Source organism: Rhinopithecus roxellana, chromosome 3 (assembly GCF_007565055.1).
Source record: "Rhinopithecus roxellana isolate Shanxi Qingling chromosome 3, ASM756505v1, whole genome shotgun sequence".
Classification (NCBI taxonomy): domain Eukaryota; kingdom Metazoa; phylum Chordata; class Mammalia; order Primates; family Cercopithecidae; genus Rhinopithecus; species Rhinopithecus roxellana.
The window spans coordinates 14461918-14484640 of NC_044551.1; the positions used below are offsets into that span (position 1 = coordinate 14461918).

Consider the following 22723-nt stretch of genomic DNA (forward strand, 5'->3'; position numbering starts at 1 on the left):
TGGCTCTGACAGCCTGGGGGATGCACCTGGCTCCCTGAGCCCCAGGTGGGGAGCAACAGGGGAGCAACTTGCTTGTGACGGGGGCCCTAGAGAGGAGAGGGTGACGGGTCCGGGGGCCGCTGCTGGGCCCTCCAAATCTGGGTACACCTTGTTCTTGGTACAAACGAAAGAAGTGGCAGGAGACGGAGGAGAACCAGCTTTGGGACACTGTCATGGGATAAAACTGAGAACCCGGGGCAGGGGTGACGACAGCAAGGCTCCGGGGATCATTCATGCTGTGACTTCACAGCAAGGCTTCAGCTAACGCAGGAGCCGACAGGCAGAGCTCCAGGCAGAGACGCCGTCCACACAGGGGGCCCTGCCCTCCAGACTCAGCCTCAGATCCCATGACCCCGTGACAGGTGAGTCAGAAGCTGGTTCTCTGCCAAAGGCGGGGGATCCTGACTCCTCACGAAAGGGCATGGCTGGCCTCGGCCTCTCAGTTCGCGCCTAAAAGGCAACTTATAAGGCCCAACTGGACCCAGTTTCAGGCGCGGGAGGCTGGAGATGCCTGGGCCCTTGAAAAGGCTCCTTTAATGGGAGCAGGTCTGCTGGGGATGAGCCTCTGAGCCTGGCCAAAGAGGACGAGGGGCAGCCCCTGCCCTTCCACCCCAGGGGCCGAGCCACGGTCCCCACAGGGAGCTGAAGGATTCACTGCCAACTGAAATCTGCCACCGTCACACAACAGGCCTGCTGGGGTCACGGGCCCTGGTCCCTCTCCGACTGAAACGCAGGCTGCACCGGCCTCGAGCGCCTGCATGTTGACCCCGAGGGACAGAGGCCTGAGAGCCACCGGCCTGGGGGTAGGGTTGCCAGGGAGGGCCGGGGAGAGCCCTCCAGGTGGGAACCTCCTGGACCCTGGCCCACAGTGTGCCGTGAACAAACACACCTGCCTGGACGTTTCCCTCATGTCTCAGTACCAAGTAGGGTGAGAGAAGCTGGGGTGTGCTCTCTATGGGCACCTCATGGCAGGCTGGGCTCCACTGGGCAGAGGGCTTGGAGCTGGGTGGCCAGGTCGGTGGTGCCTGAGCCCAGCCAAGCTGGAACTGAAGCCGGTTCCCGGAGCACTCGGACCAGGCCCGTAGGAAGGCACCTGCCCCCTGGAGAAGGCCAACATCTCCCTAGACACAAACTCCAGCACGCAGGCAGGCAGACAGGGAAGGCCTGTCGCTCCGGAGTTTTGGTGCCAGAACACCAGCCTGAGCCCATGAGGCCTCAAGGTAGTGCCCAGCCTGCACGAAACCCCAGAAAGGTGCTGAGTGCTGAGCCCGGCATGGCAACGCCCAATTCTGCAGCGTCCACGTGCAGCAGTGATGGCCCCACCCCAAGGGCTGGCCGAGCTATGGATAGGCGGGGTGGCCACAGGCTCCCCAGCCAGGAAGGGCCCAGCAGGGGAACCACAAAGAGGTCCAGAGATGCAGCTTCCGAAAAGGCCGCTGCCCTGTCCTGGGACAACCAGGGCTGAGGGCCCTCGTCAGGCCAGGCCCCATCCCGAGGCGGCCACACGGTCACGTTCCTCACTTGTCTCTGGTTACTTCAACCCCAGAGTGATGCTTCTCAAAAACAAAACCAAGTGTCTTCAGGTATCCTGGAAATGCAGTATTAATTCCACTGTGTTTACAGTAAAAGAAAGGAAAGAGAAATCTTCAGGGGCCTGACTTCCCGATCGCTGTGTGGGACCCAGGTCAGCTGAACACTGGATACTAGCAGGAGGCGCTCAGGGCTGGTGCTGATGCAAAGCACAGAGCCCAGGCTAGGCAGATGCAGGGAAGGGCAGGGGGCCAGCCGAGGGACGCCCCACTTGGTGGAGGTCAGAGCAGGGGGGCCACCCTCCCTGGACCTGGTGGGCACCCAGTTCAGCACCTCCTTCCTTTCTGCTCACTGGCCTCTACCTGGTGCCACAAAGCCCTCCCTCCTGAGAAGATAGGGGTCTCCTGAGAGTATTTCTAGAGTCAGAAAGTTAGGGAAAATAATAGGGAAATTTAAAAATCATCCTAAAAATCCAATGCACGCCCTTAGCCATCTGCCGAAGGAGCGGGACACAGGCTCAGAGCTGACTCAGGAAATGACAATTTTGTGTCAAGACTGGGGGAGGACGTCACCTGGCTTCAGAGCGGAGCCTGCACTGCACGGTTTCCTTCGGTGGATTTTTTTGTTTGTTTTTTGTATCTTATGATTCTAAAGCAATGCACACGTATTTGGAAGATTTTAAAAGCAGAGGGAGTTGAGAAGAAACTGAGCCACCTGTCACGCCCCCACAGCGAGGACACCGTTTGTTTCATCTGCCCATGAGACTTTTCCCAACATGGGTCCAGGGTCTTTCTCGCCTGTGAGCGTCACTTCAGGGCGTCAGGCCTCAGGGTGGTTCTCAGGCAACCCGTCTGCGCAGGGGACGGCAGAACCCTCCCGAGGATGCTCAAGGGGTTTCCACGCCTAGTCGCCCACAGAAACCACCCAAGGGAAAACGCTCTGCAGAATCCCCACTGCACCCCCCTTGTTTCCTGGGATGGATTCCTGGAAACAAATCCTCAAGGATTAAAACTGCAGGGAAAATGCTACCAGGCTAAGTGCCCTGGACAGGAAATGAAAAGGAGGGTGGCCCCCTGGGAGCACAGAGGCCACAGCACCCTCTGGAAGGGGCCACGTCCCGGCCTCTCGGAACCATTCAGACTTCTCTCCACAGCAGGGGACAGGGCCACTCCCTGCAGAACGAACAAAACACCTCAAGCTCATTTCTCGACAGGGAACCCGGCCGCCCAGCTGTGTGGGGGATGTCATGCTTCCCCGGACAGTGGAGAGAGAAGAGGGCTGGACCAGAGCTGCAGGGCAGGCACCATCGAGTCCTCCCAGGAAGAAAGGGCTGGACGTGGCCATGACACTATTGCTCAGGGCAACTATTCTGACAAGCAACTGCTTTGCCGGTGTGATCTGACCTACCAGGACACACGGGGTGGGGACTGGGCGGGCATGGGCATGGCAGCAGTACCTTGGCCTCGCGCCGCCGGCTCTCCTCGTCCTCCTCATGCTCCACCACGCCCTGGCTCAGGTTGGTGTAGTTGGCCAGCTTGTTGAGCAGTGAGGATACCATGGGGTTGCTGTCCATTTCCTCCTATGCAGCGTGGACATGGGTCACAGGCGGCCCTCACTTCACCGTAGGGCCCCCGGGCTCCCTCCCCATATTCAGGTTGTGGAGCTCAGGCTCTTGCCCGGTCCTGCGCCCGAGTCTGAAGCCAGCCAGAGAGGCCTGGACACCTGTGCAGCAGGTCTGAGTCCGAGGCCGGGGCTCCAGGCCTCACTGAGTGGGACCACCCACCCACGGCAGGGACCCCAGGATGTCCAGCACTCAGCAGCTCTGAGGGGTTCCCGTGGGGCTGGAACACCCTCGATCCAGGAAGGACCCCAGAAGGCACCAGTCGAGGACCACATTCCAGCTCAGGTGCGGGACTGGGTCCCCTCCATGGCCTTTGGGACAGGGAGGCCCCAGTTCCTTCCACGTGGTGTCCAGTCCTGTGGGAGGCCCCGGCCTGGGGGCCCCCAGGGGCTCCTTTACTTTTCCACATCAAAGCAACGGCCCTGGCACCTTCTTCTTCTAATAAGTTACCTCAAAAAGTGCCATGTTTTTCCCTTCAAAGAAACTCTCCTGTTCCGCCTCAACATTGTTGAGGAATGGGCTGTTTTCTCTTGGATTTCCATCTCCTGGTGAGGGAAAAACAGTTCAGAGTCAGCTTAGAAGGAACTAAAAGCAAGCACAGAAGGCCAACCGCAGATCCTGCACGGTGGGCCCTAGTCCCCACCAGCTGTCACCTCCAAACCGTGGCTAAGGGTGACATTACCCCTTCCTTCCACATATCTGTGTTCCAAAGAAAGGGGCATTTCCCAGGGTGCACGCTAGTCCCAGGACACACACTAGCCCCAATGCACATACTAGCCCCAGGGCACACGCTAGCCCCAGGGCACACGCTAGCCCCAGGACACACGCTAGCCCCAGGACACACGCTAGCCCCAGGACACACGCTAGCCCCAGGGCACACGCTAGCCCCAATGCACACGCTAGCCCCAGGGCACACGCTAGCCCCACGGCACACGCTAGCCCCACGGCACACGCTAGCCCCAGGGCACACGCTAGCCCCAGGGCACACGCTAGCCCCACGACACACGCTAGCCCCAGGACACACGCTAGCCCCAATGCACACACTAGCCCCAGGACACACGCTAGCCCCAGGGCACACGCTAGCCCCAATGCACACACTAGCCCCAGGACACACGCTAGCCCCAGGACACACGCTAGCCCCAGGGCACACGCTAGCCCCCACACACATTATCATTTAAGACAAAGCCCCTGAAAGCCTCAGCAAGTGAGCTGTTCAGCCCAGGGCAAGGGCATCTCCCTCTGGCATTGAAAATCTCTCATTCAGCCAAATGTGGGCAAAATTTTCACTTTCAAAAGTCAAGGCTGCACCTCCTAGCCTTGCTACTTAATCCGCCATTTCTGAGGGACACAGAGGATTTCCCACTGCTCCCCGTTGAGGATGCCGCCCACGGGCTCTCCAGGTAAATGAGCCCCCAACTCCTGTATCTTTCAAGAAGGCTGGGCTGGTGACCCCTCCGTGGGGCTGAGCCCAGGGCTTGGAACCAGGGGGTAGATCCTAGCAGCTGCTCGAGGGCACGAGCAAGGGGGTTGGGGCCGAGGAGGACTTGAGGCTCCCTGGCGAGTTGAGGCCCAATGGCCCATGTGACGGCGTTAGGAGGCAGGGTCCGTAGGAGGTGGGGTCTGTAGGAGGTGGTGAGGCATGGAAGGGATGAAAGTCCCTACACCCAGCCCTCAGCAGCAGAGCTCTCTCACCCTCCCACCCTTGACGCGAGGACACGGCAGGGAACCTAGGGCCCTCCCCAGACCCCAAACTTGCCCAGGCCTTGGTCTGAGACTTTCAGCCTCGAGAACTCTGAGAAGTTTCTGTCTTTATGAATCACCTGCCCTTCAGGAATCATCTGTCAGGGAATCAGGGACTGTCACAGCAGCACAAGGCCCTTGACACAGGCCACTGCAGAGACCACAGCCTGCCTGGGCCCCCCAGCCAGCCGTCCACGGCCACTGCAGAGACCACAGCCTGCCCGGGACCCCCGAGCCAGACGCCCATGGCCACTGCAGAGACCACAGACTGCCCAGGACCCCCGAGCCAGCGGCCCATGGCCACCCACAGACACCACAGCCTGCCCGGGACCTCCAGCCAGCAGGCCCATGGCCACCCACAGACACCACAGCCTGCCCGGGACCCCCGAGCCAGCGGCCCATGGCCACTGCAGAGACCACAGACTGCCCGGGACCCCCGAGCCAGCGGCCCATGGCCACTGCAGAGACCACAGCCTGCCCGGGACCCCCGAGCCAGACGCCCATGGCCACTGCAGAGACCACAGACTGCCCAGGACCCCCGAGCCAGCGGCCCATGGCCACCCACAGACACCACAGCCTGCCCGGGACCCCCAGCCAGCGGCCCATGGCCACCCACAGACACCACAGCCTGCCCGGGACCCCCGAGCCAGCGGCCCATGGCCACCCACAGACACCACAGCCTGCCCGGGCCCCCCAGCCAGCCGCCCACGGCCACTGCAGAGACCACAGCCTGCCCGGGCCCCCCAGCCAGCCGCCCACGGCCACTGCAGAGACCACAGACTGCCCAGGACCCCCGAGCCAGCGGCCCATGGCTACCCACAGACACCACAGCCTGCCCGGGCCCCCCAGCCAGCCGCCCACGGCCACTGCAGAGACCACAGACTGCCCGGGACCCCCGAGCCAGCGGCCCATGGCCACCCACAGACACCACAGCCTGCCCGGGCCCCCCAGCCAGCCGCCCACGGCCACTGCAGAGACCACAGACTGCCCGGGACCCCCGAGCCAGCTGCCCATGGCCACCCACAGACACCAGAGCCTGCCCGGGAGCCCCGAGTCAACAACCCATGGCCACTGCAGAGACCACAGCCTGCCCGGGACCCCCGAGCCAGCCGCCCATGGCCACTGCAGAGACCACAGCCTGCCCGGGACCCCCGAGCCAGCAGCCCATGGCCACTGCAGAGACCACAGCCTGCCCGGGACCCCCGAGCCGGCCGCCCATGGCCACTGCAGAGACCACAGCCTGCCCGGGACCCCCGAGCCGGCCGCCCATGGCCACTGCAGAGACCACAGCCTGCCCGGGACCCCCGAGCCAGTGGCCCATGGCCACTGCAGAGACCACAGCCTGACCGGGACCCCCGAGCCGGCCGCCCATGACCAGGAGAACAGGGTCTGCAAATGCACATGCCCCAGCCAGGCATGGTGAGGAGCTGAAGGGCATCAAACCCACACCCACCCATGCACCCCAGGGCCCTCTGTCCCATGTGCTGCACACCAGCCCCCCAGACCGGGAACAACAAGGCTGGGACCCTTCCTAGGGGTGCTCGGCCCATCCTTGACCAGCCCACCCTAGCCCTGCACAGAACCGTGTGGGACCCTGAGGGTCCAGAAGAAACGGCCAAGGTAGGATGCGAGGTGGCCGGAGGCGGGCAGGCCAGGAGCTCATCACTGTGCCAAACAACACTAGGGGGAGGGTGGGCATTTTCTATGGTACGTTTCAGACGTGCCAGAGCCCACTGGCGGCCACCCTGGCCGGCTGACAGGCACCAGCTGCAGGAGTGGTAGGTTCTGGCCATGCCAGCAAAGAGGGCATCGCCATCCCGGGGTAGGCGGGCAGCACGTGCTCCCAGTACGGTGCCCACGGCGGAAAGCACAGCCCTCAGGGTATAAGGTCCTTGGTGCTACCATGAGCGACTGCAGGCGCCCAGACTGCGGGACACACCACAGAGAGGCCAGCACCACAGAACAGCGGCTCCACCCCTCAAAAACGTCAGGGAGACAACACAGAGGAAGCTGCAGATGACAGAGACGGCCAAGTGCACGCACGACCTCAGACTTTCTTTTTCTAGAGACCGTGTTTGGGCCAGTTGGTGAGATCCGAAAAAGATACCTCGTGTGTGATCATTAACTCCCTGGTTCCGGTGACTGCACTGCAGAGATTCTGAAAGAAACGTGTTTGCCATAGGAAACACACCTGTGAGGAGTAACACCACTCAGCTGCTTCCCAACCGCTCAGAAACACACGCGAGGGTGACAGACGGAGACCCAGGGCGAGGTGGGGAGCAGGAGGGACACGGCCGACATGGCAGGAGGTTGGTATTTGGGCAGCGAAGGCCAAGGCCGGGTGGATATTCTCCACACTGGTCTTGCAACCTTTCTGAAATCTGAAGTTCCATGAAAATCAGGTTAAAACAAAAATTACAAATACATTCAACTAAGAAAATATGTCTAAATGTCTTTCCCATGAATTACAGGTCTTTCCAAGATGAGTCCCATCCAGGGACCTTCCCCACTCCTCTTCCATGTTTTCAGTGGATTCCTGCTCAGACCCTTTTTCTGGACATAATGGCCAACTGTTTACAGAGAGATCAGCGGTGACTGGCGAGTCTTTCTGGAGTCAGTGGAAGATGAAGGACCAGGAGCCTGGTACGGCTGTTCTTGGAGGGAGAGAGGGAAGGAAGAAAGGAGAGAGGGACGGAGGAAAGGAGGGAAGGAGGGAGGAAAGGAGCGAGGGAGTGAGGGAGGAAGGGAGGAAAGGAGCGAGGGAGTGAGGGAGGAAGGGAGGAAAGGAGCGAGGGAGTGAGGGAGGAAGGGAGGAAAGGAGCGAGGGAGGGAGGGAGGAAAGGAGTGAGGGAGGGAGGGAGGAAAGGAGTGAGGGAGGGAGGGAGGAAAGGAGTGAGGGAGGGAGAGACCAGAGGGTTTCAGGTTCTCCCTCCCACGCAGCCAACCCCACAGACAACCTTGGCCAAAGTCACAGCTGCTTGGGTTCAAGTTTCTCTTCCCCGCAGGAAGGGTGCACAGCTCTGGAGGCTGAGCCCTGCCTGCCCTTCTCCACCAGGAGGGCAGCTTGGGGCTCCGCTGCTCGGCCCACATCCCTTCTGGAAAGCACGGGTTTACTGGTGGTTGGGGTCTTAGCATGTAACTACGTTTGCGTTCAGCAAGCAACCACTGTTTATCTGAACTTCTACGAACTGCGCAAGTAGGAAAAATGTTCACTCAAACCACGTTCACTCAAACCAAGGAGACCAACGTCCTTCCCGTCGCCTCCAACACTCCCAGCAGCAACAACCACTGCTCACGGCGGTGTCTCCCCTGCACAGCCTGCTTGGGAAGATGGCAACACCTACCAGGCCCCAAGGACACCCGGAAAAACACACACACAAGCCCCCCACAGGCAACCTATGCAGTTGGAAAAAAGCACTAGCAACAACTTGCTCAAGTTGGATGAATATCGAGCAATTCATTAAACTTAGAAAACATAATGACGTAACCGCCACAGGGTCACACCTGGGATCTGTGTGTCCGACTGTGCAGGGCTGTGCACCAATGGCCTCACCACAAAGCCCCATGCGTGGGGACAACGAGGCGTGAGTCTGTCCTTTCACTGCTTCTTAAACTAACACAGACAATGAGTCCAGAACGCAAAGACACACAGGAAAGGGGGACAGAACACGCCAGCAGGGTGTGGCTGGTCCTCCCATGTGGGGACTGCGCTGAATACATGAGCATGTTCCACCAGCCACCAGCACGTTCTTGTTACCAAAAGCAGCCTCAGACCATGACTACAACCTTCGAGCCTTTGAAGAGAACGCGTCTCCCCTCGCTGTCTTAAGAGTGTCGCTTGGTCTCTGTGGAGGCCACGGCAGGTGTGCTCTCAGCAGAACCAAGTGCCCACTCGGGAGACGCACAAACATTTCCATCTGGTTAAAACAGCCAGGTCAGACCCGAACCAAGAGTGCGTCCCAGGGACGTCATGGCCTCAAATGCCACCCCAGTCAAAAGACTTCGTTAAAAATCCAATGCCCCCTCTAACCCTCTGCACACCCAGCTGCCCCCTCTAATCCTCTGCACGCCCAGCCCCCACCTCTAACCCTCTGCACACCCAGCCCCACCTCTAACCCTCTGCATGCCCAGCCCCACCTCTAACCCTCTGCATGCCCAGACGCCCCTCTAACCTTCTGTGTGCCCAGCTGTCCCTCTAACCCTCTGCACACCCAGGCCTCCTCTAACCCTCTGCACACCTAGCCGCCCCCTCTAACCCTCTGCATGCCCAGCACCCCCGTCTAACCCTCTGCACACCCTGCGTCCCTTGCGCTCCCCTGGCCTGGACTTGGACATCGGCAGGCCTGGCTGTTACGAAGGGCAGCGAGTTTTCCTCTGGCCGAGCCCCACCTGTGTTTTGGGGATAGAGCCACTCGCCTGGGATGGCACCTCCTCCCTCGTCATTCTGCACGTTCATGATGACCAGAAGGCTCCTCAGAGGACAAACGGACACACAGGAAAGACTGGGCCTGCGGTGCAGGAAGGTGAGATGGGCAGGGTTCTTGCCAGGCGGCCCACAGTGTCTCACCCTCAGGGCAGGCCTCGGCAGTGCCCCTGCCCAGGCGCCATGCACAGGTGGCCTCTGCCAGGCTGGGTGAAGCGGGGGTAAGGGATGGCCCAACAACCCAGATCAAGTGTCCCCAGCCAAATCCCACCCCGTGAGCCAAAAAGCAGCACCCAGACACCGCGTGCCCTCAGGCAGGAGCGGGGCACAGACATCAACCCAGCCCAGACCCAGTCCATCTCCTCTGGGGGACGGCAGGCATCTCAGCAGGTCAGAGGATGGATCCCGGTTCCAGTCAGGACACAGAATGAGCCACGGTACCGACCCCCACCTAACTCGCCTCCTCAGAAGACAAACCCATTTCTGATTTGTCTCCACATTTAAGGACTGAAATGCTCAACTCACCTCACAGAAACCCCTGTAAAGGCCTGCTCCTTTCACATTTTACATCACAGCAGTGGCCTGCCCAGGACAGCTTAGAAAGGCTGACTCGGGAATCTCAGTTCGTGCCAAGCTCATGGTCTCCCCAAAACCAAGTGCAGCAAAACTCAGGACACCTTAAAACCATGCGACCAGGCCGGGCGCAGTGGCTCACGCCTGTAATCCCAGCACTTTGGGAGGCCGAGGCGGGGGGATCACGAGGTCAGGAGATCGAGACCATCCTGGCCAACATGGTGAAACCCTGTCTCCACTAAAAAATACAAAAAATTAGCCGGGCATGGTGGTGGGTGCCTGTAGTACCAGCTACTCGGGAGGCTGAGGCAGGAGAATAGTGTGAACCCAGGAGGCGGAGCTTGCAGTGAGCCGAGATTGTGCCACTGCATTCCCGCCTGGGCAACAGAGCGAGTTTCTGTCTCAAAAAAAATAAAATAAAATAAAAATAAAAATAAAATAAAATAAAATAAACCATGTGACCAAACAGCCGGGAGCGATGGGAACGGCCCCTTCACAAACACCACGGTCCCTTCCGCAGGCGTGTGGGGCAGGAGTGTGGAGCGGGAAGTCCAGGGTACCCCAGGCCTGGGCCGCTCCACGTCGCACCCTGGCGGTGTGTGATGGTTCCTGTTATCACTGAGAAACGTGATCAGTAAGGCTTTTAAAGAAGGCTCCTTCAGCCAGTAGCATCCAGGGTGAGAAGTAGCAGCCATGGCATTTCAACCCTCTCCTCCCACCCGGCCGGGCTGGGCTCCCACACGCCTCGGAAGAGAACAGCAAGGCGAGGCGGCCGCTCAGGAATTTCCCCTTGAAGGAGACTCGGGCGGATGTCTGCAAATAGCTCATGAAACCCGTGAATCAGCCACGAATGTCCCTCACCCTCGGGCGGCATCAGGACGGCAGGGGCTGGTACCGTCCGCACTGCCTGTCGAGGCCTGTACGGTGCGTCATTCTGCAGACACGCTGTCAGGATTAAAAATCCACAGGACCCGGCCAGAGTCACCGGGAAAGAAGCCCCTGTAAAGGCCGCCTGGACCGGGGCCTCCTGCAGCCGCTTGCTGTCATCTATCTTTCCACAGCCTTTCAAAGGCTGGATGGTCTCACAGCAGCCCCCGAATCCACAGCACGGCAGGCCCCAAAGGCAAGCCCATCTGCAGATCCAACAGTGGGAACCGAAACCAGACCCCAAACCCCGCATGAGGGTCCAGAAGCCTGGCTGGGGTGGGAGAGGAAGGTGAGCTGCACTCATGGGTCACGGAGGAGGAGACGGCGCCGTGGGGAGACTGCGCCCAGTCCTGCTGGCGCGTGTGCCCAGACGCTGCGTAGAGGGAGGGCGCCTGCCCTCTGGGGTCTTCCTCCCAGAAACGCCCAGCCACGGGCTGACCACGAGAGAAAACACCAGACACCTCCCAACTGAGGGGCGTCCTCCGAAATGGACCAGGACTCCCCAAAACTGCCACAGTCATCAAAAAAAGAAAGTCCAAGACACCGTCACAGCCAAGAGGAGCCCAAGGCAGTGCGGGAACTTCGGTGTCTGTCACCTTGGATCCTGGACGTGTCCTGGAACAGAAAAGGACACCGGGAAACAGGAGGTGAAACACGAGCCTGGAGGGGTGCGGTTCTACGCGGTGAGCACCCACCAGGAGCCCTCAACGAGCTGAGCCGCCCACCGCCCGTGGCCTCTCCCCCACAGCTGTGTGCGCTGCCCTCCTGCTCCGTCCATCCCAACATCTTCCCAGCTCTGGGAACAGCCCGTTTCAGTGCTTTCTCCCCAGAGGTCCCTCCTCGCTCACCTGCCCTGAGCAGCCCTAGGCAGCTGGCACTGGTTGGACCGCCCTGCCTACCTGTGTGCTGGGATAGGCTTTGATCAGTGCCACTGGCGCCCGTCCCGTCAGGTTTAAAGCAGTTCCAGCAGCAGCTCTGCTCACAGCTCGTCTGGTGTCTTCATGAACCCCATGCACCAGGCTGACCTATCCCCAGGGGCCAGGGTCTCAACAGGACCTGCCCCAAGCAGACAGGCCCTGAACTGACGGCGTCTGGCCAGCAGGCCCGGCCTGGGTCCAGGCCCCAGAACCACAGCCTCTGGTGGGCCCGAGACCTTGGAGGAGCCCTCCCAATAGCCAGCAAATGCCGACAGTCGGTGGTGGAGAACCAGACACACCAGCCTGACCCATGCCGCTCTCCTCCTCAGCCATGAAGGCAGCGAGGTCGAGCCCTGGCCTGGAGAACTGGCCACAGGTCAGTTTTTTCTCATCTTGTTTTTTCTACCTCTTAATTTTATTACGAAAACGACCCCAGGTAAGCAAGTGGGCAGACATCCTGTGCGCCCCACGGGTGCCAGCTATCCACACACAGATCCACCCCACGGACGCATGTCACAGCACACAGTGGCCACCACCGCCCCTGCCTGGTCTCCAGCCCCCGACACTGAGCAGCCTTGTGGCCCTCTGGAGCCGCTTTGCTGAGTTTTCTCCGGCTGCGGCCACCTGGGCAAGAAAATATCTATCTGCTAAGCATTAACAAAGGCCTGTCGCTGCTCACCGGACCTACCAAAAGCCTCCCACCAGTTCCCCAGCTCCCTCCCTGCCAAGCCTCGAGCCACAGAGGCAAGTTCTGGTCTGTTTTTCACTCTAGATTAGTTTCCCGACACCTTATCAACACAGTGAATGCAGACTCTGTGTTCAGTAAGCAGATCCTGATGGGCTGGGCCCTTGGGGAGCAGCCTCCTGGTCTTGTCCAACCAGGCTGTGTCCCCACCCCAAGAGCGAAGGAGGTGGCTGCAGATGGAAGAGTGAAGACCAGACACACAAGTGTCCCGGCCAGACAGAGGGCAGCCCCTCCAGCCAGAGAGGCAGCGACAGTCTGCGTGTCAGACCCCTGACCCATCCCGATCCAGGCCTGGGAAGTGCCTTCATGGGTAGTTTCTGCAGGGAGAAGCTGACCTAATCCCCTCTGAGATTGCGATGCCTCCATCGGCCTCCCCATCTCCAGGCACAACCTCCTCCCTTTCTCAGTGGCTCATCCCTCCCCCTCTTCCTCCTGTGTTTTGGGATTTTACAGCCATTCTCCGAAAAGGGCTCCAGGAACGTCCTCTTAGAGCTGGAAGCAGCTGACAGGCAGGAGGGGCTGCGAAGCTGGAGTCAGGTCCGGCAGCCTCCGCCCCTTCCTGCCCTCCAGCATGGGTGGTCTGTCCAGCTCCCCAGCCCTGCAGAGCAGTGGCAGGCGGCACAGGACCTGTGCACACAGAGAGGCGCCAGGCCTGGGGCAGGGGACAAGCAGGTCCAGGCTCCCTGCACTCCAGGAGGTGCTCAGGCCTGGCTCTGTGTGTCCCCTGGGTCCAGGGACACCTGCAGCAGAATGAGTCCCACGTGGTGACCCGGTGGCATCAGCCCACGTGGCCTCTGGGAACAGCCCGCAACTGAATGGACCCAGGAATACGCCCCACCCACACCACTGTCTGGAGGCCGGGCTCCCTGTGAAGACGCAGACCCAGGAGCACTCCCCCACCCCCACCGCCTGGAGGCCGGGCTCCTGGTGATGGCGCCAGGCACCGAAGTACAGTGTGTTTGGGTTCCAGGACCCGAACGCCAGCTGATGACCCCGACCCTTGCCCTCCCTCTGCCCCTCACAGTTTGTGCTGCGTGGGCCCTAAAATCCAGAACCTGAGGCCCTCAGGGACACAGGATGAGAACCGCCCAGTGTTCAGGTTGGGACCCAGGGGTTTCAGGTAAGTGCTGAAGCTTCCAGCACAAGTTTCTGGCTAAAGCAGTGCTGCCTTCTGAAGCAAAAACAGGTCCTTCATCACCCATTCCTGAAGGGCCCTCCTCCCAGCGGTCTGTGCAGACACCACTGCCAGCATCCTGTAAACCAGGAGAGCCCGGGAGATCCCAGCTCACTGTAAGAGGCACTGGGAGCAAGGAAGCCTGGCTGGAAGGTCCTGGCAAGCTACGGCCAGACACACATGAACACACACCACACAAAACACACACACGCACACAGACGTGCATGGGTACGCATGCACAGACAGGCACTCCCACGTGCACACGCAAACATGCTCACACGTAAGACACTCTCCATACCCCTACTCACACGCACACACGGTACCCCACTCATCCATACACACAACACTCACCTCGCAAACCTGCACATGCACCTGTACTCACGTGTGCATACCCATACCACAGTCACAGTCACACACAAACACCCGCACATACACGTGTACACATACACGTATCTGTAGCACACACATCTGCAGAAAGTCCCAGGGGCTACAGCCCCCAGACTGCACGACCCATGGGGCGGGGTGCCCAGGGCACAGGCACGCACTGGGACCACAGTCCTTCCATCTAAAGGACACGCCTGCTTGCGGGAAGGCGGCCTTGGGTGAACTCACTTCCCGAACCCTCTGTCAGGTGGCTGTTTGTTGGTCCTGGTCCAGCCTCCTCCCTTAGCAGCCCGAGTGACGTCTGAGCCATGGAGGGGCCATGGGGTCTCCTAGTGCCAGAGGCTCGGGGCCCAGGCAGCCTGCAGGGGCAGAGACGAAGGAAGGCGGGAGACGCAGGGCCCCAGCGCACCTGCCGGGCCCTCCCAGGGCAGCTCCTGTTACAGGCTCCATCTGGGCTGCGGTCGGGACCCTTGGTGGTGTGGAGGGGACCCAGGAGGGGCCTGGCCTGGCGCGCTTCCCTCCTCTGATTTCCACTCCACTCAATCCCTCCCCAGTGACTGCCCAGGGCGTCTCTGAGCCTCCCTGAAAGCCCAGGCCCGACCCGCTGGCGCCAGAGGTCTGCAGACAGAGCCAAGGAGACTAGAGGTCATGGCCACTGCCACCCTCGTGACAGGCTGGCTCCTGGCAAGGGAAACTGAGGCACGGAGCAAATGTTCAAGGATCACTTTAACATCCTTGTGAATGCACGTGTACAAGGTGGACATCCCCTGTGCACTGGGTCTAAATGGACAGGAATGCTGGGAGGGCCAGTGGGGCTACCCCACCATGAGGACAGCTCCAGGCCATGGCAGACACACCAGCCAGGCACGCCAACCAAGCACACGGGCGTGCTGCGTGTGGTTGTCCATGGCCAGCCTTGAGCTCAGGCCCCAGCCCCCTAACTTCCCAGAGCCACTGGAACCAGCACAGTGGATGGCAATCTGACTCCAGGGGTCAACACAGGCCTGGGCAGGGCCCACTCTCATCCCAGACCCCAGGACCAGCTCCCCACAGAGCCGAGCTCCCTCCCCAGCCAAGCCCCGAGCCACAGAGGCAAGTTCTGGCCTGTTTTTCACTCTAGATTAGTTTTCCGACACCTTATCAAAACAGTGAATGCAGACTCTGTGGTCAGTAAGCAGATCCTGATGGGCTGGGCCCTTGGGGAGCAGCTTCCTGGGCTTGTCCAACCAGGCTGTGTCCCCACCCCAAGAGGGAAGGAGGTGGCTGCAGATGGAAGGGCGAAGACCAGACACACAAGTGTCCTGGCCAGAGGAAGGGCAGCCCTTCCAGCCAGAGAGGCAGCAGGAGTCTGCGTGTCAGACCCCTGACCCATCCCAATCTAGGCCTGGGAAGTGCCTTCATGGGTAGTTTCTGCAGGGAGAAGCTGGCCTAACCCCCTCTGAGATCGCGATGCCTCCACCAGCCTCCCTATCTCCAGGCACAACCTCCTCCTTTTCTCAGCGGCCCACCGGGGGGTGCGTGTGGGGTGCTGCCCGAGAAAACCCCAGAACGCAGGAAACAAACCACCCTTGATTCACACGTGATTCAGAAACAGCACTCTCCTCCCCACAACTGTGTCCTCAAAAAGAAACTGCCCAAGGAGAGAGCGGAAACAGGCACGGGCTGGCAGGACGGGGGCCCGCGTCACAGCCCAGGGCCGAAAGCACCTCAGACCCTGAGACCTCTGCAACAGCAGCACACACCCCTCCCCGCAGGGATGAGGTCCTGCAGTCACCCACCTGCCAAAGGGGACCCTGCTGTAAGCCTGTTCCCCGGCACTCCCGGCCAGAGGCTCCAGGACCCTTGGGGAGTCAGCGGCCACGAACAAGGGAAGAGGCAGGGCCTGGACAGCATGGCCAGCCAGGCAGCTCATCGTTCAGGCTGCTGCATCAAAGCCAGAGGTTTATCTGCACAGAACAGGCCTCTGCCCCCAAAAGGGAGTTTCCCTCTTCTTCACAAAGGAAAGGTATTAACCCTTTGTGCTCTGCCCTTGTCCCTGGACAGCACTTCCCCGGCCTCTGAGAAAGAAGATCAAAGAAGACCAGCCCCCGTGTCAGTTACCAGGAGGGCCCCCAGTCATCTGTTCACCAGGCCCCAGACGCCCCCAGCCCAGCCCAGTGCCCTGAAGACCAGCTGGTCCACTCCTGAACGCCGTCCACACCCAGCTCCGCCAGGCTCCACAGGGTTCCCAGGCCCCACAGGGAGCAGTCTGCTGCTCAAGGCCCCGGCGGGTCTCACACTCCCCAGCACCCAGGGACTCCTGCCCCACCCACCACGCGGCCGTCACAAAATGACTCTGGGAGCCACCCCCAGAAACACTCAGCTGAGGGAGCTGGTTGAAATCAAAAGCACCCAGACAGGAACTGTGGTTAATACTTAACACCAAACATCAAACTTTGCCCTCCAGACCTCGGTCTAAGGCACAGCTTAGAAAATTCATATTCCGGCCAGATACGGTGGCTCACTCCTGTAGTCCCAGCGCTCTGGGAGGCCGAAGTGAGCAAACTACTAGAGGCCAGGAGTTCAAGACCAGCTTGGCCAATATGGCAAAACCCCATCTCCACTGAAAATATAAAACTCAGCCAGGTGTGCTAGGGCACGCCTGTGGTCCCAGCTACTCGGAAGGCTGAGGCACGAGAACTGCTTGAACCTGGGAGGCGGAGATTACAATGAGCTGAGTTTGTGCCACAGCACTCCAGCCTGGGTGACAGAGCAAGACTCTGTCTCAAAAAAGGAAAAAAAAAAAGAAAATTCATATTCCAACAGGGATGTAACAGGAGAGCCCTCCGGGCAGCCGGCCGGCCCCACAAAGGCAATCGATCACTGGTGTGTCAGCTCCACTCGTGCCCTTCATGGCTGGGATGTCCCCCTGAGCTGACCTCCACTCCCAGTGCTGTGCCCAGCGGTGCCACGTCAGGGTCTGTCTGCAGTGCCCGAGGACGGCAGCCCTGGGACGGCTCGCTGGTCCAAGGTATGGAAGGAAAACAGGATCTCAGGACCAAACCCACTAAGCCACAGGCAAGAGTCATGCTGGGAAACGGGTCACGTAACCTGCCTTCCATTTTCTTCCTGCGTAGGAAGCTACATGCCTCCCTCACATTTTTGGGCCCATGGGATCCTTATGCTAAAGCAGTTGCAACAAAACTCACCCTGACCGTGGAAACGACAGCTCATCCTCACGGCGCGGGACCAAGGACAGAACCAGGAGTCGTTGCTCTGCTCGCCAGCGGCAAACGCACACCTGAGCCCTTCGCCCACCCTGTAGTGATTGTGTCGTAGGTAAATGTGCAGATTCACTGAGTGTGAGGCGTGAGGGGTTCTTCCTCTACCCCCACGTGTGACACACAGGTCCAGTGAACGCTGATCAAACGCTGCCTGCCTCTTATCTGCCCTCCCTCTTCTTTCTCTTTCTTTCTTCCCCTAATACGCACGCTTTACCCTCTGAATATTCAAGTTCCCAGCCTTCTTTGAGAAGAAAAGCCCGGACCACAGAAGTTTCCCGTGGTTCTGTGCTACGCACATCCTTAACTTTGGCAAATAAACCTCTCAAGTGATTGAGGCCCACCTAGGTCGCTTTCTGTGATTTACAAAGGTCACCCATCCCCCATGCAGGAGCCTGGGCCATCCGGGAATCCCTGGGTCAGGTCCAAGGAGCTCTGTAGGACGTGGCCCCACGTCCAAAGGGCAGAGACCCTGACAGAGGTGACTTCACTCCTGCCAGGCATGAGGGGAGGACAGCCCCCAATTCACCCTCAGGGTCCCTCAGGTGCCTCTGCCTGACTCCAGCCCGCCTGGCAAGTCTCCGACATTCACCGATCCCCAGCAAGCCTGTGTGGCTTCAGCCCCGACCAGCCCCCTGCACCAGGCCTGAGCACCTGGCCCTGCTCTTGGCACCGCCTTCCCAACGGCCATCCAGACCACAGGAGAGGCACTGAGAAAGCCACCCACTCTAAGGAGGGGATCTGATGTCCAACACGAGACAGAAAACCACTGTGGAATCCGTTGGCCTCGTCCACTCCGAGAGGCCTGGGGAGCTCCGCAAAAGAGGAAACCAAGTCCACGAGGCAAAGGTCTCCTAACATGATCAGAGGCCCAGGAGCAGGTTCAGACCTGAACACAAGGCCACACCAAGACGGGGAGCTGCTGGCCACTCATCGATGGGCCCAGCCCAGGGGAAAGGAACGGATATCCAGAGGGACACCCAATGCCATGTGATCCTCTGCTGCGGAGGAAGCCCCAGTCCCTGTCTACCTGCCACGGCACGCACACACACACACGCACACACGCGCACACGCACACACACGTGAGCATGCCCACAGCACATAGCTGTGCAAGAGCACAGTGCACTCAATGTGTGCACACGTGTGTACATGCATGTGCACATATACATGGTGCAAGCACATGACTCACACACGGATACACCTGCACACTCACAAGGCACACGGGTGCCTGCACACATGCGCCCAGCCAGCTGACCGAAAGCACCATGCTTTACCGCATGCCTGCTAAGGAGGGCCTCTTGCCTGGAGACAGCCTGGGAGTATGTCAGGCGCAGGAGAAAGCACAGGCCCCAGCCTTGATGCCCAGCAGCCACCGCCTTCCTGTGTATCTTTTGTTTCCTTTGGTTTTAAAAAGAGAAGCTCATACACAAAATGCATGTCTCGTAGCCTCCCTGCCTGCCCACCACATATCTGTGACCGTCCATACCCGCAAGGTGGTGCCCAGCTGCTGCAGGGGTTCCCAGGCACAGCCACAGGGTCAACGGCCTGCCTGTCACCTCCTGCTCCGACTGCCTCCCCGTGTCTGTGTCGGGAGCGCCCTCCTGAAATCTGGGGACAACGAGAGCTGTCCGTCCCTACTCACAAGGACAGAACCTGGACGCTCTGCGCATGGTCCCCCTATGTAATGCATGATCCCCCAAGTCCCTGCATCCCCAAAGGGGACCCCAGATCAGTGCAGCTGGCATGCACCATCTTGCCGTTCCCAAGGGCAGTGCAGAGCATGGCACCCAGCACCCAACAGGCAAGGATGGCCCAGGACGGCCTTCTGAGTAGGGACGGGAAGTGGCAGCTCTTGTTGTCCTAAGATTTCAGGAGGGCACTCCCAACACAGACACGGGAGGTAGTTGGAGCAGGAGGGACAGGCAGGCCACTGACCGTGCGACCGGGCCTCTGTCAGCGGCCAGGGGCAGAGGGAGGCAAGACTGACCCGGACAACCAACACAAGCTCAGCCACAGTGGAAAATCTCAGAAACGGAACCCAAAGAGGGAAATGGTGCCCGAGCCAGGAAGCAGCTCCCGGCAAACCCAGAAGAGCCCCAGCTGAGGGTGGGAGACTTGGGGGTGCCAGGCAGGAAGGACCCACCCTCTCCCAGCCCAGGGAGCCCCAGACATGTGGAAGGTCATTCCTAGAGGGTGGGTGGCCAGGGGCTGCGGGGCCTTGACAGAGGCTCTGCACCTTCCAGACAGGCCAGGGCACCGGCCGGCCCTCCCTCCCCACCCCTCACACAGTCTCCTGTGTCCCGACACCCCTAGACGCATCAGTACAACCTGGGAAGGAGCGAGTCTACCCTGATGTAGTCACGGAGGAAGAGTGGGCTCCCCCAAGTCAGTTATAAAACCCAACCCACCCAGAAGTCGGACAAGACGCAGCCGGCCCCCAGCAGTGTCCCCCCACCTCCTACTCAAGACGCAGCCGGCCCCCAGCAGTATCCCCCCACCTCCTACTCAAGACGCAGCCAGCCCCCAGCAGTGTCCTCCCACCTCTTACTCGAAAAATCACCCCACTGAGAAACTGAGGGCTAACACGTCCTTCTCACTTCAAGACGAGGCATTTCACATAAAAATAAAACCAGGAATAAAAGCTCTGTCCGAAGAAGTGCTGAGGGCACAGTGCCCATCCTGGGAACATGACACCTCCCGCAGAGGCTCCACCAGAGGCAGCAGGGAAGCTGCAGGGGTCGGGGACAGGAGGCCCCTGAGGCCAGGCTGGGCAGACACGGCCTTGCTGGGTTCTGGGTCGAGCCAGGCAGCCTGGGCAGCAGCATTTACCCCTCCTCTCCCAGAACCCCCAACCCGGGCTCAGGACGCCAAGTCCCCTGCTCAAGCTGGGGTGGCTCAGGACGCCTTCTCCACGCCCACCCAGCAGTGCCTAGGAGCAACCCACCAGGCCCCCCAAACTTGCTTCACCATCACCCAGGGGCCAGCCCAGAAGTACCTCTATGGTACCTCCATGGACCATTCAGGGGAACGGCAATGGAGTCAGGAAGAGTTTGGGTGCCGGTAACTTCTGTGGCTGGACAGGTTTGGACCTGGTCTGTGACCTTGTGGCGTGGACCCCATGCAGCAGGCCTTTGGGAGCGGCTCTGGCTGCTGCAGGACCCCCGCCCCCGACCACCACCACTGCCACCAAAAAGCAAAGCCTGTGCCTCCTTCCCCAGGCTCTGTGCCCATCACGGGGCTCCTCGCCACACCTCTGTGGGCTGAAGATCAGGATGTGATCAAGTGGATTCCGAAGGGCAGCTGCAGGCCCGTTACAGCCTGGCAGTGGCTGGGCGCCGGGCCCTTGCTGTGGAAGAGGAAGCGTGGCCAGCACAAAAGTCCCAGGTGCAAGTTCTCTGCCAGTTCAGAGAAATCTCCCAAGTTCAGCTCACACCACAGGGCCACCTTCAAGAGTGTCCAGAAGCCCACACCTGGCCCGTGCCCTCCTGTTTCCAATTTCATGAAGGGCCAGGGAGCCTCCTGACATGCCTGTAGCAGGACCTGAGTAGCAGGACCCGAGTGCGCCAGCAGGGCCACTGCCTCCTGGGCAGACACAGGCCCAGGGTACCGCTCAACAGCCTTGAGAGTAGAAGAGACAAGAAAACAAACAGGCACAAAATTCCCCCTGGCTTAAAAGCAAATGACACTTACAGTTTAGAGACAAAACTGAACCTGATCAGCCTTGAGAAAGGGCTGGCCAGGCAGGAAGACTCCTTCTGAGTGCGTTTCGGTGGCATTGCTATAAAGCTCACACAGAAAGACCAGGCCAGGGCCCACCCTCCTTGGTGCTTCCTGCCTCAGCGGTGATGACTGGAGAGAAGGGGCTTGGACTCATGGACCCTGCTTAGCACTTCACCTGGTGTTGAGCCTGGCGTCCAGCCTGACCAGTTCCAAGATCTGGGCTGGCCTCTGTGCAGAGGAAGCTGAGACCACTCTTCACCCGCCTTGGTGGGTGCCTTCATGGTGGGTCCCCACTCGTGTCCCTGGGTTCCTAAACTGCCTGGAGGGGGTGTCTGGCCTTTCCTGCCGCGGATGGTGGGTTAGGAAGGATCTGGGGTCTGACCCCGGACTTGTCCCTGGACAGACCTCACCTTCCTTCCTTCCACTGCCAGGGAACAGGGAGGCTGCCACCCACTGCATGAGACCCGGGCACATGCGGGCATGGCCAGCACGCGGGGTGGGGGCTGAACTGAGTCCCCTCACTTTCTCAGAGACTCTGGATGGAAGGGCCTAACAGCCTCCGGTTTCTAGATGGGGCTGAGATCCCGGGAGTAACTAGGATTTGGAGCCAGGATGGAGGAAACAGGGCTGGGGGATTCTTTCCCCAGTCCCATCCCCAACCCCCAGAGAAAGTGAAAGTGCTAGAAACCTCCAGATTCCCGGAACCGGGAGGACGCGGCCTCAGCAAGGCCCCGGCGGCCGCCCACTCCCCAGCCAGGGCGCAGTCCTTCCTGTTCCGCAGCTGGGGGGTGGGCGGCTCCTCCAGGGTCAGGCGGGGGCAGGACGGGCCGGCCTGGGCTAGTGGGACCGGACGGCCGCGGCGCAGGGGAAGGGAGAGCGCGGGGGACGCAGGACGCCCCGGCTCCCGAACCGCCCGGGTCTCCACCGCCACCCCTGTCCCACCAGGGACCACCCAGGGGCCCGGGCTCCCTTCGGAGCCGCGCTCCGGCCCCTCCCCGTTTCCATAGCTACCAGCAGCGGCGTCCACACCTCCGCCCCCGGTCCCACCCGAGCCGATGGTACCCGGAGCCTGGGCAGAGTCCCTCGCCCGCCAGCCGGGCCACTAACGTGGGGTGGGGGCCCTCGTGGGGGGCCGAGAAGATCAGGCGGTGGGGGCGCGGGAAGGGGCGCCTCCTGTACCCCAGCCCCACCGCTGCGGCCACAGCCCCCACCGCGCCGCCCGCCTCCCCTCCCGGATGCAGGGCCCAGACCCGCGCTCCGGCCGCTCGGCCTTTGTCCGGCCAGGTGCGGCCGCGCTCACCCGGGCAGGGGCGCTCGGGCTCGGGGCCCTCGGAGGTGCCCGGCGCCTCCGTCCGCTCGGACCGCCTCGTCCCCGCCGCCGTCGGCGCGCGCCTCCACGGGCACCACGGTGAAGTTGGTGGGCATGGCTGCCTGCAGCCCACAGTCCCTGCCCCGGCACGGCCCGCGCTGCGCCGCTCCCGCCGACGCCACGGGACTTGGGCGCAGGGGCGGGGTCCGACCGACCAGCCCCGACCGCCCCGCCCCGCCCGAGCCACGTGACCTCACCTGCTCGCCCCGCGGCCCCAAGAAAAGTTGGCCCGCGGCGGAGCTGGGCCAGGCGACTTCCCGCAGAGACCCCCAACCCAGGCTGCGTCCGCCCTACCGCCCCG

At 60.8% G+C, this 22723-nt stretch overlaps 1 protein-coding gene across 1 annotated transcript in view; it reads right to left on the reverse strand.

Annotated features, from left to right (window-relative positions):
- Positions 1-22519, reverse strand: part of SLC12A7 (solute carrier family 12 member 7) — a 57112-nt gene extending 34593 nt beyond the window's left edge. The window contains 4 exon segments of the mRNA XM_030927117.1: positions 3026-3148; positions 3641-3735; positions 22354-22414; positions 22416-22519. Of these exon segments, the coding sequence (XP_030782977.1) occupies positions 3026-3148; positions 3641-3735; positions 22354-22414; positions 22416-22478 (342 nt within the window). The 5' untranslated portion in view covers positions 22479-22519.
- Between the last annotated feature and the right edge of the window lie 204 nt (positions 22520-22723).